At 56.0% G+C, this 16142-nt stretch overlaps 2 protein-coding genes across 8 annotated transcripts; one reads left to right on the top strand and one right to left on the bottom strand.

Moving 5' to 3' along the window:
- The first annotated feature begins 347 nt into the window (after window positions 1–347).
- On the top strand, window positions 348–10315 carry LOC105473235 (dishevelled segment polarity protein 2). Of its 7 annotated transcripts, XM_011726989.3 has the most exons (18): window positions 350–793; window positions 4506–4575; window positions 4875–5020; window positions 5151–5260; window positions 5363–5498; window positions 5629–5719; window positions 5863–5932; window positions 6092–6231; window positions 6320–6396; window positions 7609–7676; window positions 7871–7999; window positions 8119–8250; window positions 8385–8564; window positions 8696–8761; window positions 9021–9239; window positions 9347–9442; window positions 9659–9769; window positions 9875–10315. In XM_011726989.3, the coding sequence occupies exons 1-18, from the start codon at window positions 600–602 to the stop codon at window positions 9994–9996; spliced, it is 2157 nt and encodes a 718-aa protein (XP_011725291.1). In that variant the 5' UTR covers window positions 350–599; the 3' UTR covers window positions 9997–10315. The 7 variants fall into 7 exon arrangements, with proteins under 7 accessions (XP_011725250.1, XP_011725246.1, XP_070938375.1 ...); XM_011726948.3 differs by having other exon boundaries at window positions 348–793; window positions 5151–5248; window positions 9347–9769; XM_011726944.3 differs by having other exon boundaries at window positions 349–793; window positions 9347–9769.
- A 75-nt stretch (window positions 10316–10390) lies between these two features.
- Window positions 10391–16024, bottom strand: LOC105473163 (acyl-CoA dehydrogenase very long chain). Its single transcript, XM_011726805.2, has 20 exons — window positions 15889–16024; window positions 15737–15812; window positions 15399–15464; window positions 15243–15315; window positions 15093–15157; window positions 14865–14999; window positions 14274–14418; window positions 13872–14001; window positions 13649–13774; window positions 13089–13287; window positions 12716–12820; window positions 11917–12003; window positions 11772–11834; window positions 11581–11682; window positions 11408–11505; window positions 11258–11330; window positions 11099–11171; window positions 10937–11009; window positions 10767–10842; window positions 10391–10695 (listed from the first exon to the last, which is right to left on the bottom strand). Exons 1-20 carry the CDS (start codon window positions 15948–15950, stop codon window positions 10555–10557), a joined length of 1968 nt encoding a protein of 655 aa, XP_011725107.2. The 5' UTR covers window positions 15951–16024; the 3' UTR covers window positions 10391–10554.
- Between the last annotated feature and the right edge of the window lie 118 nt (window positions 16025–16142).

Here is a 16142-nt window from a genome sequence, read left to right as displayed (position 1 = left end):
CCCACTCGAGTCTAGGAACCCCCACAATCCCCACCTTCACTCCCTGCACGCACACTCCTGAGGGTCAGAGTTGCTTCGCGCTCCCGCCGGTGTGGGGTAAAGCCGGGTGGGAGCCGACTGTCCGCTTCCTGAGGGCACAGGCCAGCTTATCCTGGGTGCTCGGAGGACCTCGGCTGGGGTACACCTTTGGGGGCTGGGAGACCGTTGCCGAAGGCAGCGATCACGTGGCGGGGGCACTAGGAGGAGTCACGCGGTCACGTGACTGGGAGGGGGTCACGTGACGGGGGCGGCTGAAGAACGCGGGGTGGGCGGGCTTAGGTCACGTGACATGAGGAGAGGTGGGCGGGGACCTGGAGGACGCTCGCGTTGTCGGTGGCGGTGGCGCGCAGCGGCCGCTGAGACCGCGGCTTTGAGTCGCACCTCGCGGCCCGCCCCCCGCCGCCACCCTTGCCGACCCCTGCTTTTTTCCCTTTGCTTCTCTCCAGTACTGGGTCCGTCCTGTCCGCGCTCGCGCGTCGGTTTGCGGGTGTGCGCAGGCGCGGCAGGGGCCATTAGCCCCTTGGGTGGGCGGTGGAGCCCGGGAGCGCGCGGGCGAGACCATGGCGGGCAGCAGCGCTGGGGGCGGTGGGGTTGGGGAGACGAAGGTGATTTACCACCTGGATGAGGAAGAGACTCCATACCTGGTGAAGATCCCTGTCCCCGCCGAGCGCATCACCCTCGGCGATTTCAAGAGCGTCCTGCAGCGGCCCGCGGGCGCCAAGTACTTTTTCAAGTCTATGGATCAGGATTTCGGGTGAGCGCAAGGCCTAGATAGGACCGACGGGGGCTTTGCTAGAGTGGATTGGGCGACGTGGAGGGGCACACATCTACTTCGGGCCACACTAGGATTTTCTGGCCTGTGGTGGAGCAGATTGTACCATGCTGAGGTAGGTTGACTCTCCCAGGATGGACAAGGTTATGCTTGGATAGATTGAGGCACACGGGCAGACTAGGATATCCTAAACCAGATTAGAGACGATTAGGCTCTACTGGAATAGGTGGGGGCATACTGGTTTATTTTGGAGTGTTCTAGACTGTACTGAGTAAATTCATCTATCGTCTGGTCGTTTAGTACGTTCTCAGGAGTCCTGTAACGCCTGTAATCTCAGCACTTTGGGAGGCCGAGGCGGGCGGATCACGAAGTCAGGAGATCGAGACTATCCTGGCTAACACGGTGAAACCCCATCTGTACTAACTAAAAATACAAAAAAATTAGACGGGCGTGGTGGCGGGCGCCTGTAGTCCCAGCTACTTGGGAGGCTGAAGCAGGGAGAATCGCTTGAACCTGGGAGGCGGAGGTTGCAGTGAGCCGAGATCGCGCCACTGCACTCCAGCCTGGACGACAGTGCAAGACTCCATCTCCAAAAAAAAAAAAAACACCAAAAAACAAAACAAAACAAACTTGGGCCATTATGGACTCTACTGGGCTGTATTGGTTAATCCTGGTTTATCTTGGGGCTAGACATGGTTTTATTGGAGCACTCAGTATGGGGGCAGACAAGGCTGTTGGTGCCCATGCTAGTACAGGTAGCTGTATTGGGGTATTCTAGTCTATATTGGTGCAGACAGCTGCGTGTGGGGACATTGTAGGCTGTGCTAGAATAGATTGGGCTATCCTAGGGTAATTTGGACATTCAGGGCTATCTTGGACTAGATTGGCATGTAAATAATGCAGAGAAAGCCCTTTTGTGTTTATGGTCTTTGGGGCTGAGCCCTTTCTGGGTCCTCAAACTCTGCTTTTTTTTTTTTTTTTTTTTTTTTAAAGACAGAGTCTCGCTCTGTCGCCCAGGCTGGAGTGCAGTGGCTGATTCTCGGTTCACTGCAAGCTCCGCCTCCCGGGTTCACGCCATTCTCCTGCCTCAGCCTCCCCACTAGCTGGGACTACAGGCACCCACCACCACACCTGGCTAATTTTTTGTATTTTTTAGTAGAGACGGAGTTTCACCGTGTTAGCCAGGATGGTCTCGATCTACTGACCTCATGATCGGACCGCCTCGGCCTCCCAAAGTGATGGGATTACAGGCGTGAGCCACTGCGCCCAGCCCAACTTCTGCTTTTTTGAAGGCAGGCTGGATTAAGTTGAGATAGCATGGGTTTTAGAAGAACTGAACAAACTGGACTCTAGCTAGAAAGATTGTTTGACATGGGAAGGGTGATACTATCTTGGGAGTTATCTTGGCTTTAAGTCAAGGTTCTTCTAGTTGTCAGCAGTGCAATCTTGGACAATTAATTTAAATTTTGTGTCTTGATCTCGTCTGTGACATGGAGAAAATCACAGAATGAAATGGTTAGTTCAGGTGTGTGGTACATGGTAAATTCTTGGTGAATGGTAATTCTCATTAGTATTGAGGCTGACTACTCTATAAAGGTTATGGTGATACACAGTAATTTGTCTTAAGAGTGGACTGAGCTATGCTGAGATTGTGTTATGTTGGGAACAATCCTACATGATGCTGAGACAGATTGGTAGTGACTGGGCTGTGTTGTCACATTGACAGCAAATGGATTAAGTTGATATATATCCTGGCTCTTATGACCATATTAGGCTAATGGGTTAATTAGACAAGGTGTCCTAATTTGGCGGCAAGGGTGTGTGTGGAAAGAGAGAGAGAAACAACCAGGGCAGAGAGTCTGATGCTTTATATGTTTATTCATTTAGTTGACAGTATTTGTTAATGCCTAAGTGTCAGTGTGTGGTGTGTGGCCAGGACATGGTGTTGATCAGAGTAAGTGTTCATGGTTTGATGTCGTGGTCAAGAAGAAGGGGCAAGTCCAGTCCACCACAGGGAACCCATTGGAGAGATGACCCCAAGGCTGGGCTTTGGGATCTGTCAGGCTGAGCAGATTGCTTCCTGCCGAATTTTGTGCCACATGAGGCACAGGGGACTGGGAGTGCCAGCTTGCTCTCTTCTTGGGAGCTTTCAGTCTAATGAGGAGCTTCCATTGTTTGTTTGATCTAATGGTGGGTGGTTTTGTTTTTTGTTGTTTTTTGTTTGTTTGAGGTGGAATCTCACTCTGTCGCCCAGGCTGGAGTGCAGTGGCGCAATCTCGGCTCACTGCAACCTCCGCCTCCTGAGTTCAAGCGATTCTCCTACTTCGGCTTCCGGAGTAGTTGGGATTATAGTGTGCACCACCGTGCCCGGCTCATTTTTGTATTTTTAGGAGAGACAGGGTTTCATCATGTTGGCCAGCTCCTGGCCTCAGGTAATCCACCCACTTTGGCCTCTCAAAGTGCTGGGATTACAGGTGTGAGCCACTATGCCTGGCCTCTAATGGGTGTTTTTACTCAAGAAAGGACAGTCTTCTGGAAATGAATTAGTGAAAACTAAAGGCAAGTATAAAAGTAGAGACTTGGTTGAGGACCGAAGCCTTTTTTTGGAAGGTTTTTTTTTTTTTTTTTTTTTTTTTTTTTGTTTTTTGTTTTTTTTTGAGACGGAGTCTCGCTCTGTCGCCCAGGCTGGAGTGCAGTGGCCGGATCTCAGCTCACTGCAAGCTCCGCCTCCCGGGTTCACGCCATTCTCCTGCCTCAGCCTCCCGAGTAGCTGGGTCTACAGGCGCCCGCCACCTCGCCCGGCTAGTTTTTTGTATTTTTTAGTAGAGACGGGGTTTCACCGTGTTAGCCAGGATAGTCTCGATCTCCTGACCTCGTGATCCACCCGTCTCGGCCTCCCAAAGTGCTGGGATTACAGGCTTGAGCCACCGCGCCCGGCCTTTTTTTTTTTTTTTTTGAGACGGAGTCTCGCTCTGCTGCCCAGGCTGGAGTGCAGTGGCCGGATCTCAGCTCACTGCAAGCTCCGCCTCCCTAGACAGATTCTTGCTCAGCCGCCCAGGCTGGAGTGCAGTGGCACAGTCTTGGCTCACTGCAACCACTGTCTCCTGGGTTCAAGCAACTCTCCCGTCTCAGTCTCCTGAGTAGCTGGGATTATAGGCACCCACCATCATGCCTGGCTAATTTTTATATTTTAGTAGAGACGAGGTTTCACCATGTTGGCCAGGCTGGTCTTGAACTCCTGACCTCAGGTGATCCGCCCACCTCAGCCTCCCAAAGTTTTAGCATTACAGGCATGAGCCACCGTACCCGGCCTTTTTGGAAGGTTTGTAAGGAACAGGGATGGGGTTGAGAGGAGGCTACCAGCCAGTCTCATTAGATAGGTATCTTAGGCAGCTGCATCAGCATAGGGGATTGCCTTTGAAATTGTACTGAGAGGTTTGAATCAGACTCAGTCAAGTCTTTGGAGCAGCACTACGCCCCTGAGGGTGCGTTAGGGAGAGGAGAAATAAGGAAAGGGGATTGAGTGGAGATTTCTTAGGTGTCAGAGTGAGTTCTTTCAATGTAAGAGAAGACCTGAACAGGGCGGGAGAAAGTCAGCATCCTGGAGCCGGGTGAAGATTGGGAGGAACTTTGATGGGGGTGGGGGTGGGGGTGGTTGGTCCAGCTCACTGACCTCCACCTTGTCTCTTGGCAGAGTGGTGAAGGAAGAAATTTCAGATGACAACGCCCGCCTCCCCTGCTTCAATGGAAGGGTGGTATCCTGGGTAAGAGGTGCAGACGCCGAGGGCTGGGTCCCCTCTGCATTTCCAAGCTTCCCCAGGCCTCAGTCCGTTTCTGTAGCCCTCTCCCAGGCCAGGTATTAGCAGCCCTGGCTGTTTACCTCCTATCTGTTTGGAGAGCCAGTGAGAGGCCATCAGCCTTCTCCTTCTGGAGTCTCTAATACTTGCTAGGTTATTTTGCTCTTCTCCAGCTCTCTGAGACCCTTTCTCGTTCTTTCACTTACTGCAACTTGTCACACCCCGACTCCCAGGTGAGCCACTGTTTATTGTTTGCACCCTTCTAGCTGGTGTCCTCAGATAATCCCCAACCTGAGATGGCTCCTCCAGCCCACGAGCCTCGGGCAGAACTGGCGCCTCCAGCCCCACCTTTACCCCCTTTGCCACCCGAGAGGACCAGCGGCATTGGGGACTCAAGGCCTCCATCCTTTCAGTGAGTCCTTCTGATTCTTGACTTCGAGGGAGGGAGGTGAGGAGGGAACCCAGGCCTTTTGGTAGGGTACGCCTGGGATCCGGAACCCTGTTCTCCTGATGTGGATTGGAAACCATCTCTGCCTGTCCAGCCCTAATGTGTCCAGCAGCCATGAGAATCTGGAGCCTGAGACAGAAACCGAGTCAGTAGTGTCACTGAGGCGGGAGCGGCCTCGCAGGAGAGAGAGCAGTGAGCATGGCGGTGAGGGGCAGGCCTGGGGGCCGGGAAGGGCTGGGCCAGACCCCAGCCTTGGTGGGGTGAGCAGGGGGAAGTTTGGTTCCTGAGCTTCCTGTCCATATGCAGCTGGGGGCCACAGGACTGGTGGCCCCTCAAGGCTGGAGCGCCACCTGGCGGGATATGAGAGCTCCTCTACCCTCATGACCAGTGAGCTGGAGAGTACCAGCCTGGGGGACTCCGACGAGGAGGACACCATGAGCAGGTGTGGCTCTGCACAGCTCTCCCCAGCGCGCCCAGCCCCCTTTCTTCTCCTCCAGTCAATCCTCTGGTTCTTTCTCTTGGCCCCATGACCACTTTGGCCTACGTTTGCTCTCCTTCCAACCTCCTGGCAGGTTCAGCAGCTCCACGGAGCAGAGCAGTGCCTCCCGCCTCCTTAAGCGCCACCGACGGCGGAGGAAGCAGCGGCCACCCCGCCTGGAGAGGGTGAGGGGTTCCCACGGGAAGGCTGGTGCTGGGAGAAGGTGGGGCATAGGCTTTGGTTTGGGTGGTGCCTGGACACTGGCAGCACCCCAGGGTTGACCCTGGGTCATTGAAGGGCACTCTAGCTCCTTCTTTTCCCACCACAGACATCGTCCTTCAGCAGCGTCACAGATTCCACCATGTCTCTCAATATCATCACAGTCACGCTAAACATGGGTATGGGGAGAGCCTGTGGCTAGGGCGTGGGGAGGGCCTGGTCTCTAGGGTTCCAAGGGTCCTGCGGCTGGGGCTCCTCTCCTCACATGGCCTCTCTCTCTAGGGTTCTGGGGGTCCTGCCGCGGGGGCCTCCTCTCCTCACATGGCCTCTCTCCACAGAGAAGTACAACTTCCTGGGTATCTCCATTGTGGGCCAAAGCAATGAGCGGGGAGACGGAGGCATCTACATTGGCTCCATCATGAAGGGTGGGGCTGTGGCGGCCGACGGGCGCATTGAGCCAGGGGACATGCTTTTGCAGGTGTGCTGGGGTGCGGCCACCGAGCTGCCCTGCACGGGAGCCCTCAGCCTCTCCCACCATGCCTCTGACCCATTTCCCCTGCTTCCAGGTGAATGACATGAACTTTGAGAACATGAGCAATGATGACGCCGTGCGGGTGCTGAGGGACATTGTGCACAAGCCTGGGTAAGTTGGCGAGCAGGTTGCAGGTCCTCAGTCCTCTTTTTTTTCTCTTTTATGTTTTGTTTTGCAATTTTAATAAGTAGTAAGGCGTGGTGGCTCATGCCTGTAATCCCAGAACTTTGGGAGTCCGAGATGGGTGGATCACCAGAGGTCAGGAGTTCGAGACCAGCCTGACCAACATGGTGAAACCCTGTCTCTACTAAAAATACAAAAATTAAGTGGGTGTGGTGGCGCACCCCTGTAGTCCCAGCTAGTGAGGAGGCTGAGACAGGAGAATCACTTGAACCCCGGGGGGCGGAGGTTGCAGTGAACTGAGATCACGCCGCTGCACTCCAACCTGGGCGACAGAGCGAGACTCCCATCTCAAAAAAAAAAAAAAGTGCTGAGACATAACATTCAAAGTACGTGAAACAACTTTGGGAGGCCGAGGCGGGTGGATCACGAGGTCAGGAGATCGAGACCATCCTGGCTAACACGGTGAAACCCCGTCTCTACTAAAAATACAAAAAAAAAATTAGCCGGGCGAGGTGGCGGGCGCCTGTAGTCCTAGCTACTCGGGAGGCTGAGGCAGGAGAATGGCGTGAACCCGGGAGGCGGAGCTTGCAGTGAGCTGAGATCCGGCCACTGCACTTCAGCCTGGGCGACAGAGCGAGACTCCGTCTCAAAAAAAAACAAAAAACAAAAAAACAAAAACAAAGTACGTGAAACAAATGTGTGACGTATCAAATAATACTAGAGTGAATATCCATGTCACTGCCACTTAGACCATCAAATAGGAGATTGCTGATATTCTAGAACTTCCTCCCCAGATGTCCCTTCCTGCTCCCAAATGTCTCCCTCCCCCAGGGGTGGTCACTCTCCTGACTTCTTTGGCTATCACCATAACAGAGGAGAGCTTTGCCTCACTCGATAGTTACCATTCTTGCATGTATCCTTGAACAGCACGGTTTCATTTTACCTGTTTTTGGTCTTTCTGTGAATGGAATTGTACAGCGTGTACTCTCTTGTCTCATTTGGCAGTATGTTTTTAAGAGTTTTCCATGTTGATGAGTCATCCGCATTGTGGTGCCTTCCACCCTCACCTTCTCCAGCCCAGCCGCAATGTGCTTGCTTCTCCTTCTCTTTGTGTCTCTTAATCCATCCTTGCTTCAGGCCCCCACTCTCCTGAGGCCTCCTCTTCCCCTGCGCCCTTGACTGGACTTCTCTTCCCCGTAGCCCCATTGTGCTGACTGTGGCCAAGTGCTGGGATCCCTCTCCTCAGGCCTATTTCACTCTCCCGCGAAGTGAGTGACACTCAGGGAGGGGGCCTGAAGTTGGGGGTGGGGGCTGGCCAGGAGGCTGGGGCTGGACCTCTGGTCATGGGGAATGGGTGGGAGGAGGGTCCAGGCAGAGGTGGAACAGGAGGCTGAGTCAGGGAGGGACTGGGCTGGCTTTTGGGGACTGAGAATGGGTCATTTTGGTGCCATCTTTGTCCCAGATGAGCCCATCCAGCCAATTGACCCTGCTGCCTGGGTGTCCCACTCTGCGGCTCTGACTGGCACCTTCCCAGCCTATCCGGGCTCCTCCTCCATGAGCACCATTACATCTGGATCCTCTTTGCCTGATGGTGAGCCACCAGCCCACCGCATCCCACCCTCCCAGCAGAAGGCTGTCCTGCAGTGGTCTGACCCATTGCCTTTGTGGGAGTGATCCCTGACTCTCATTCCCTGTGGTCTCCTCTGCCAGGCTGTGAGGGCCGGGGTCTCTCCATCCATACGGACATGGCATCGGTGACCAAGGCCATGGCAGCTCCAGAGTCTGGACTGGAAGTCCGGGACCGCATGTGGCTCAAGATCACCATCCCTAATGCCTTTCTGGGTACGGCTGGGTCCTGGGTAGGTGGTTGGAGAAAGGGAGGAGGAGGCAGCCAAAGCCAGGAGTGGCACAGGCAGAGGCGAGAGCAGGAGTTGGAAGGAGAACCTGAGGCCTTTTTCCACTGTGGATGCTCCCAGGCTCGGATGTGGTTGACTGGCTCTACCATCACGTGGAGGGCTTTCCTGAGCGGCGGGAGGCCCGCAAGTATGCCAGCGGGCTGCTCAAAGCAGGCCTGATCCGACACACCGTCAACAAGATCACCTTCTCTGAACAGTGCTATTACGTCTTCGGAGACCTCAGTGGTGGCTGTGAGAGCTGTGAGTCCCTCTGCCCCAACTCTGGGAGTGTGGCTTTGCCTGCCTTGTTCTGCCTCTCCAACCCTAGACCTAGCCCAGAAACTGCAGCCAGGGCCACGATGGATGGTCGAGCAGCGTGTGTCCCGCACTAGGTCCTGCATTGGCCGAGGATCGTGGCTGGCATCCATCCATGCGCTGCTGGACAAGCCACGCGCCAGGTGCAGGACTGTGTCCACCGGGGGAAGGTGCACATCCTCCTGAGTCCCACAAAGACATGGGCTAGTGGTGGCCCTGGCTGTGCCCCTGCCCTCATGGCAGAAGTAGATGGGAGTTTCCTGTCAGAGACCCCTGTGAACCCCTGTTTTGAGCCCCATCGTGGGTGGGTCTGGGAGAACTTTCCAGTTCCTCTCCATTCCGTGTCTTGGGGCCTTAGCTTCTTGAAGCAGTGATTTCTTCCTCACTTCCCTTGTTTTCCAGACCTAGTCAACCTGTCTCTCAATGACAACGATGGCTCCAGTGGGGCTTCGGACCAGGACACCCTGGCTCCTCTGCCTGGGGCCACCCCCTGGCCCTTGCTGCCCACTTTCTCCTACCAATACCCGGCCCCACACCCCTACAGCCCGCAGCCCCCACCGTACCATGAACTTTCATCTTATACCTTTGGTGGGGGCAGTGCCAGCAGCCAGCACAGTGAGGGTAAGTCATCCCCACATAACTGTACGGCCAGGGTCTGAGGGTGGATCAGAGGGGAGCCAGGGAGGAGCCTGGGTGAGGACTCAGTTGCCCCTCCCCTCCCTCCACAGGCAGCCGGAGCAGTGGGTCGACCCGGAGTGATGGGGGGGCAGGGCGCACAGGGAGGCCCGAGGAGCGGGCCCCCGAGTCCAAGTCCGGCAGTGGCAGTGAGTCCGAGCCCTCCAGCCGAGGGGGCAGCCTTCGGCGGGGTGGGGAACCAAGTGGGACTGGCGATGGGGGCCCTCCTCCATCCAGAGGCTCAGCTGGGGGTGCCCCTAATCTCCGAGCCCACTCGGGGCTCCATCCCTATGGACCACCCCCTGGCATGGCCCTCCCCTACAACCCCATGATGGTGGTCATGATGCCCCCACCCCCACCTCCAGTCCCTCCAGCAGTGCAGCCTCCGGGGGCCCCTCCAGTCAGAGACCTGGGCTCTGTGCCGCCAGAACTGACAGCCAGCCGCCAAAGCTTCCACATGGCCATGGGCAATCCCAGTGAGTTCTTTGTGGATGTTATGTAGCCCACTGTGGGGCCAGGCTTGGCCTGGCGCTCCTGGTGTGTGACTGGCTGTCCTGGCCATCATGTGCTTGCTCTTACAGTGCCTGGGCTCAGCCTAGCAGCTGCTGCCATACAGGAGATTGTGGCCACTGTGACTCTCACCAGCAGTGCCTGGTTCCTCCCCCTTCCCTCGGGTAGACAAGGGACCTTTGATTATTTTTAGCTTTTTTTTTTTATAAGTCTTTTTGGGGGTTAAAATAGAGTTTCTTACATTTTTGGGACTTTTTAAATAGGCATTTTCTCTTTTATATGAAAAATCCCGTCCGTTGGGCCCCTTCTAACCCCAGAATGTGACCTCCTCCTCCAGTTACCCATAGCCTTGCCCTGTGCAGGTTTGGGGGTGGTCAGTGGTACCCTGGGGTTAGGCACCCTAGACAGCAGCCTGAGGAAGCTGGGAGATTTGGGCCATGTAGCTGCCTTTGTTACTCTATTTATTTTAGTCACTTGTATAAAACACCAAATAAAGCAATAGAGGCAAACTCCCCACGCCTCTGGCTCCTTTCTTTGGGAGGGAGGCAGGCAGCAGAGGGAAAGAACGGACACACAGGAGCAAAGCATGACTGGTTAGAAATTTTTATTATTTTCGAGGCAGTAAGTGCTCTTGAGAGCAGGCACAGTCCTGGGAATACTAGGCCCCCTCCGGGACAAACCAGGGCCCTAAGGAGAGGGGCTTTGGCTTGAGGAAAGGCACATAACCGGGCCAGGCCCTGGCCAGGAGTATTCAGAAGCCAAGTGGGTTGCTGGTGACCACACCACCCCGCTCCACCAAGGCCTTGGAGATGCTTTTGAAGTTGCGGTAGAGCTCATGCTGCCGGGGGTCAGACTGCAGGGCGGCCATGCCCTCTCGGATCCGGGCTGCAGCCTGGGGAGAGGGAAGGAGGGTTGGGCCTGCACCTCTAGCCCTCACCTGAGCTTGGCAGCCCCGAGTCTCACCTCGATACACCAGGTGTCACAGAGCATTTTCTCATGCTGGGCCGTCTGGTGGCCCTCACTCAGGGATCTTGAAGCCCTGGCAGGAAGCAGGAGATGAAAATAAATCTGGGCCGGCTGGGATCCAGGCCCAGGCCCCCTGCGGCTCAGGCATTCCCCGCCTGCCTCCTCACCTCGAGAGAACCACCACCATGGCATAGAGGTCGATGGCCCCGTCTGCCAGCCGCTGCAGCAGAAACTGCTCATCTGCCGGGTAGGTGGGGTGGGGGTGGGGGTGGGGGCATTAGTCTCAAGGAGAGGAAAGGGAGGGGCGGAAGGGTGTAGAGCTCACTCACTGACAATCCCCTTCTTGTGTTTTATCAACTTGGCCTCCACCACAGTGGCAAACTGCTCCAGAGCCTGTACTGCCTGAAGAGATGGGGACAGTGCAGGGCTCAGAGGGGCTGTCGGCTACAGTCCCTGACGCAGGCTCTCCTGGACCCCTGGCCACTTACCAGCTCACCGCTGCGACTCAACTCCGGGTGGACAATTCCACTCAGACTCAGGCCGCTGCCCAGCCCTGCCCGCCTGAGAGGAAGAGGGAGAATGACTGGTTAGTTGTCATACACTGCCCTGCCCTCCCCTGGCCCTGACCCTAAGCCTACCGCCTTAGCTGTTTGCCTGCCTCTCCCAGCAGGAGGCCAGCATTCCCAAAGGGATTCTTTAGAGCACTGCCAAGCCCAGAGAGCTCCTTTCCTTTGTCCTATGGGGAAGAGGGTCCAGCAGTCAGGACTCACTGTCCTCCCCACCTCTACCCCCACCCAATTCTCCCTCTTACCATACAGCCCTGCAGAGCCACAAACAGCCGAAGGATGTCATTTGTCCCCTCAAAGATCCGGAAGATGCGAAGATCTCGGAGCACACGCTCTACTCCAGGTTCCTAGCACAGGGCCACACAAATTATATGCCCCTGCTGAGATGTGCCTACCCACCCCTGGCCCAACCGAGGCTCAGAAGACTGTCCTGTACCTTCATGAAGCCCATACCCCCCATGATTTGGATGCATTCATCTGTCACCTTCCAGGCTGCCTCCTAGGGACAAAGAACAGATGAGACTGGTTGTGGGAGCTGAGCTCCCAAACTGGACTCCCTCCCAGCATGCCTGGGACCTCACCGAGCCGAAGATTTTGCTGATGGCGGCCTCTATCTGGAAGTCCGTTGATCCCTGGTCCATGTTAGCACTCACCATGTAAGCCATGGACTGAGGTTGCATGGTTGGGACATGGGAAGGAAAATTGCAAAGGGCTTTGTCAGACTTGGCTTCATCACCCAGATCTCCAAGATTAGGGATGACCTAGCTTGTTAGGTCAGGCAAATAGTTGTTCTGGGTCAGTTCATCAGGCGCTTCCAGGTATTTGTTTTTTTTTTTTTTTTTCCCGGAGTCTCGCTCTGTCGCCCAGGCTGGGGTGGTGCAGTGGCACAATCTCAGCTCTGCAAGCTCCACCTCTCGGGTTCGCGCCATTCTCCTGCCTCAGCCTCCCGAGTAGCTGGGACTACAGGCGCCTGCCACTACGCCCGGCTAATTTTTTGTATTTTTAGTAGAGACGGAGTTTCACTGTGTTAGCCAGGATGGTCTCGATCTCCTGACCTCGTGATCCGCCCGCCTCAGCCTCCCACAGTGCTGGGATTACAGGCGTGAGCCATCGCGCCCGGCCAGTATTTGTTTTCTTAAAAGGGGTGGACGTAAGGGATGGGGTAGAATTAACTTCTGGTACTGCTGGCAGGCACCTGAGCAGAACATCATTGCTCTCTTCCTTCGGCAGAAGCTGAGCTGACTATGCCTCCCCGCATCCCCTAGGGCATTGGTGTAAAGCTGGAGACCCACTGCCCCAGGTGCTGCTGGGGGTTGTAGTCTGACCCAACTGGGAAGAAAGCCCCAGGGCTCCAGGGAGAGGAGCTTGGGAGGCCCTCACCTCAGTTACATACTGCAGCATAACCATCCGGGCCAGCTTCTCCTGGATCAGCCCAAAGTTGTGAATTTTCTCCCCAAACTGGATACGATTAGTGGCATAATCTACCTGGAAGAGGGTCCATGTATTCCACTTTGGTTCAGTGTGGTTCTGCAGTCTCCCTAGACAGGGGCTGGGCTTGCGCCACAGGGATGGGCTTTGCATACAACCAGAGTTCAGTCTACGCTGGATGGAGACCTAAGCTAACAAGTCTGGGGCTGCTGGTAGGGGAGGGGTTTCTGGTGTAGGGAGTGCCTGCAAGTGATCAGGGACACATGGCAAGGGGGACAGTGAGACTACTGTTCGGGTTACCTGGGGACTTGGGCAGGGTACTCACCGCCTTAGTAATGATGCCTCTCATGGTACCTGCCAGGGCCGCAGCCATGCCAAACCTTCCATTGTTGAGGATGTGCATGGCGACCTTGAAGCCACTCCCAACCTCACCCAGCACATTCTCCGATGGCACCCGTACTCCATCAAAAAACACCTCTGCTGTGTTTGAAGCCTTGATGCCCATCTTCTTCTCAGGGGGCCCACTGTGTCAGGGCAATGTGGGAAAGCAGAGGTGTGTTCAACAGGTTGTCAGTGGGGAAAAACTGCTTCTTTGCTCTTTATGCACTAGGGAGGAATTACAACTCCTAGACTATTAGAGGCTACAGCCAACACTTACCCCCGGCCCTGAAGGCTAAGGAGGCCTGGCTATGTCTTATTTTGTGTTGGACTTGGTTGCTGGAGCCAAAACTTTAGCTCAGTTGCATACATATTAGTCCCAAAGGCCACATTCAGTCCACCTGCTTTGGCTTTTGCACACATCCCCGGGTGACTTGCAACAGCCATCTGCCCAGGAACCCAGTCCTGCCCTTCAGTCCTAAGCTCTCCCAACCCAAATTCACTCACTGGGTAACACCCCCGAAGCCCCTCTCCACCACAAAGGCTGTGATCTTCTCCTTCACCACCCCCGTGGCTGGATCTGTAACTGGTGTCTTGGCAAAGACTGTGAAGATGTCTGCCAGGCCCCCATTACTGTGGAAGAATGAGGGACATTCAGGGCATGGAGGACGGGGAGCAGCGGGGCCTGGAATTGGGCGGAGGATAAGGGGAGAAATGGGAGGCAGATTGCCTGATCCAAAGCTTGCTTCCATTGAGGGTATAGTATTTTCCACAGGGGCTGGGCACAGCAGAGGTTCGGATGGAGGCTGCATCTGACCCGCTTGAGGGCTCGGTTAGACAGAAAGCGGCCAAAGTCTCCCCTGTTGGGGAGAGAGCTCCTTTACCCCAAGTTCTGACGAGCTTCAAAGTCCCCTCGGCCCACTTCCCCATCCCTCCAGCAGGCAGTTCCCCTTTAACACCTGGGAGTATCCAGTTTTCTTTTGCATGTCCCAACCAGCACACCGTGATGCCTCCCCAGAATCTTCCCCCGACTGAAATGCCCAGCCATCTGATAATCTGAGTGCCAACTGGCCTAATCTGTGCCAGGCTCAGTATACTCCCCCAATCCTTGGGTCTCCTAGGGTTGCCTCACCAGATGCCAGTTTGGGGAGGTATTTTTCTTTCTGGGCCTTCGTTCCAAAGAGTAGGATGCCTTTGAAACCGATGCTCTGATGGGCCCCCAGGGTAATGCCCACGGCAAGGTCATGCATGCCCACGATCTCCACCAAACGGGCGTACTGGAGGGGAAGCAGGGATCTGGGGCTGTCACTGGCTGCAGAGGGACCTGACCTTAACAGGAGAGTGTGGGCAACAGGGCAGTTCCTGACCTAGGGCAGTGCCTGACCTGGGCCATCCCCAGTGTGTGGAAAGGAAGTGGGGCGTGCAAAGGGCACAGAAGAGAATGTTGGTCTGTCTTAGGTCTAGGTAGGAGGACTTGCTACTAGTCTATTGTTAGGCAATCCCCAACTTAGAAATTTGTAAGGACTTGGGAACCAGGGGGAGGCCCATGGTTCAGCCCTAGAGGACTGCATGTAAATTGTGTTATGTTTGGAGAGTTAACATCCATCCCACAGGCACCCAGGGCAGATGCTTAGAAGAGACCTTGACCCTAGAGATGGTAAAGGAGCTGAGTCTGCCAAGCTGGAGTATGAGATACTGGGATGTGGCAATGGGGTGCCCTCACCTGGGTGTTGCAAAGGCCCACACCACCCAGCTCACTGGGCACTTGCAGACCGAAGGCCCCCAGCTCCTTGAGGCCCTGCAAAGTGGTCTCCTCCACCATCTCCAGAGTGTCATTCTTGGCAGGATCGTTCACTTCCTGGGGAAGGCACAGGGTCCCACATCCAGGCTCCTTTTGAGCTTAACATCTCCATCCACCCCACCAGGGACCAAGCCCCGAGTCATTCCTTACCTCGAAGAAACGGGACACGGGCTCCACCAGCTCTTTAAGAAACTCTGTCTGCTCTTGGTTGAGCACTGGGGTGGGGGACAGGCTGGTCAAGCCAGGCTGGCAGGGGAAACCACCCTGGCCCCACCCAGCTCTGATTACCCCTTCCCTTACCGGACGGGTATGGGAACACCTGATCTGTGGTGAGCTGGCCTTTGAACATCGCCACAGCAAAGGACTTAGATTCCTGGGCAGAGAGAGGCGAGTTTCAGGACTCTAGTTGGGGTGAGTGTCTCTGGCTAAGGCCCACCTGGCCTTGGGGGTACCTACCGCTTTGGCCGGTTTTTCCTTGTTCAGAGCGTCAGAGAGGTGGGAATCTGACTTGTCCAGAGCCAGCTGGGAAAAGAGATGGTTAGCAAGTCCAGGGAAGGGACTTCCGCTGTGCCAAGGGGAGCACAGGCGAGACCACGCTGGGAGGCGGCGCGAAGCGGTGACCTTTCCCCTAGTTTCGCCCTAGGGCACCCTGGATTGCCCTTTCCCCTACTTTCGGCGACAGAGCTGTGGGCAGGTGCCTGGCACCAAGAGGGAGACCCCTGCCGACGGCGGGAGGCGGGCGCCTAAGCGGACCGCTGCTCCCACACCCCCTTGCCAAGGCTGCCGCGACTTACCTGAGCGGCACCTCCGGCATAGGGCCGCCGGGCAGGGCCGGGCCGGGGCTGCCCCAGGAGCGCCGTGGGTCGCGAGCTGTGGGGAGTGGGGGTTCAGTCCTGGCCCAGTGCCCAGGGCCGCTGCCCCCCGTTCCTCTTGTCCATACACAGACCTTCCGCCCCCGAGCCTCAGCAGCTGCCGCCCCAAGCTCGGGGCTATCCGAGCTGCCTGCATCTCCGAGTCTCTCCGGCCGTCGCTGGACGGAGCGCTGACCCAGCTCTGGCGTCCTGTACGCCCAAGTCCTGGACCTCCTAGCCCTGACTCATCGTCCAGAGTGCACCGGGCGGCGGCGGTTGCGGGCCCCGGGGCATGCTGGGAGCTGTAGTTCCCTGGAGCCCGGCCCTGCGTTCCGCTGACCTAGGGGGA

Source organism: Macaca nemestrina, chromosome 17 (genome assembly GCF_043159975.1).
Source record: "Macaca nemestrina isolate mMacNem1 chromosome 17, mMacNem.hap1, whole genome shotgun sequence".
In the NCBI taxonomy this organism is placed as follows: domain Eukaryota; kingdom Metazoa; phylum Chordata; class Mammalia; order Primates; family Cercopithecidae; genus Macaca; species Macaca nemestrina.
The sequence above is the reverse complement of the archived record's forward strand: the minus strand, read 5'-3'. Positions and strand labels throughout refer to the sequence as shown.

Bases quoted from the DNA above. Each gene is read 5' to 3' on its own strand.
- LOC105473235 (XM_011726944.3), top strand. From the start codon at position 600: ATGGCGGGCAGCAGCGCTGGGGGCGGTGGGGTTGGGGAGACGAAGGTG. The intron at 4,576-4,874 runs GTAAGAGGTGCA...GCACCCTTCTAG, and splicing joins ATGGAAGGGTGGTATCCTGG to CTGGTGTCCTCAGATAATCC. The intron at 5,021-5,150 runs GTGAGTCCTTCT...CTGCCTGTCCAG, and splicing joins TCAAGGCCTCCATCCTTTCA to CCCTAATGTGTCCAGCAGCC.
- LOC105473163 (XM_011726805.2), bottom strand. From the start codon at position 15,950: ATGCAGGCAGCTCGGATAGCCCCGAGCTTGGGGCGGCAGCTGCTGAGG. The intron at 15,465-15,736 runs GTAAGTCGCGGC...CTCTTTTCCCAG, and splicing joins ATGCCGGAGGTGCCGCTCAG to CTGGCTCTGGACAAGTCAGA. The intron at 11,835-11,916 runs GTGAGGTCCCAG...CTTTGTCCCTAG, and splicing joins TCAGCAAAATCTTCGGCTCG to GAGGCAGCCTGGAAGGTGAC.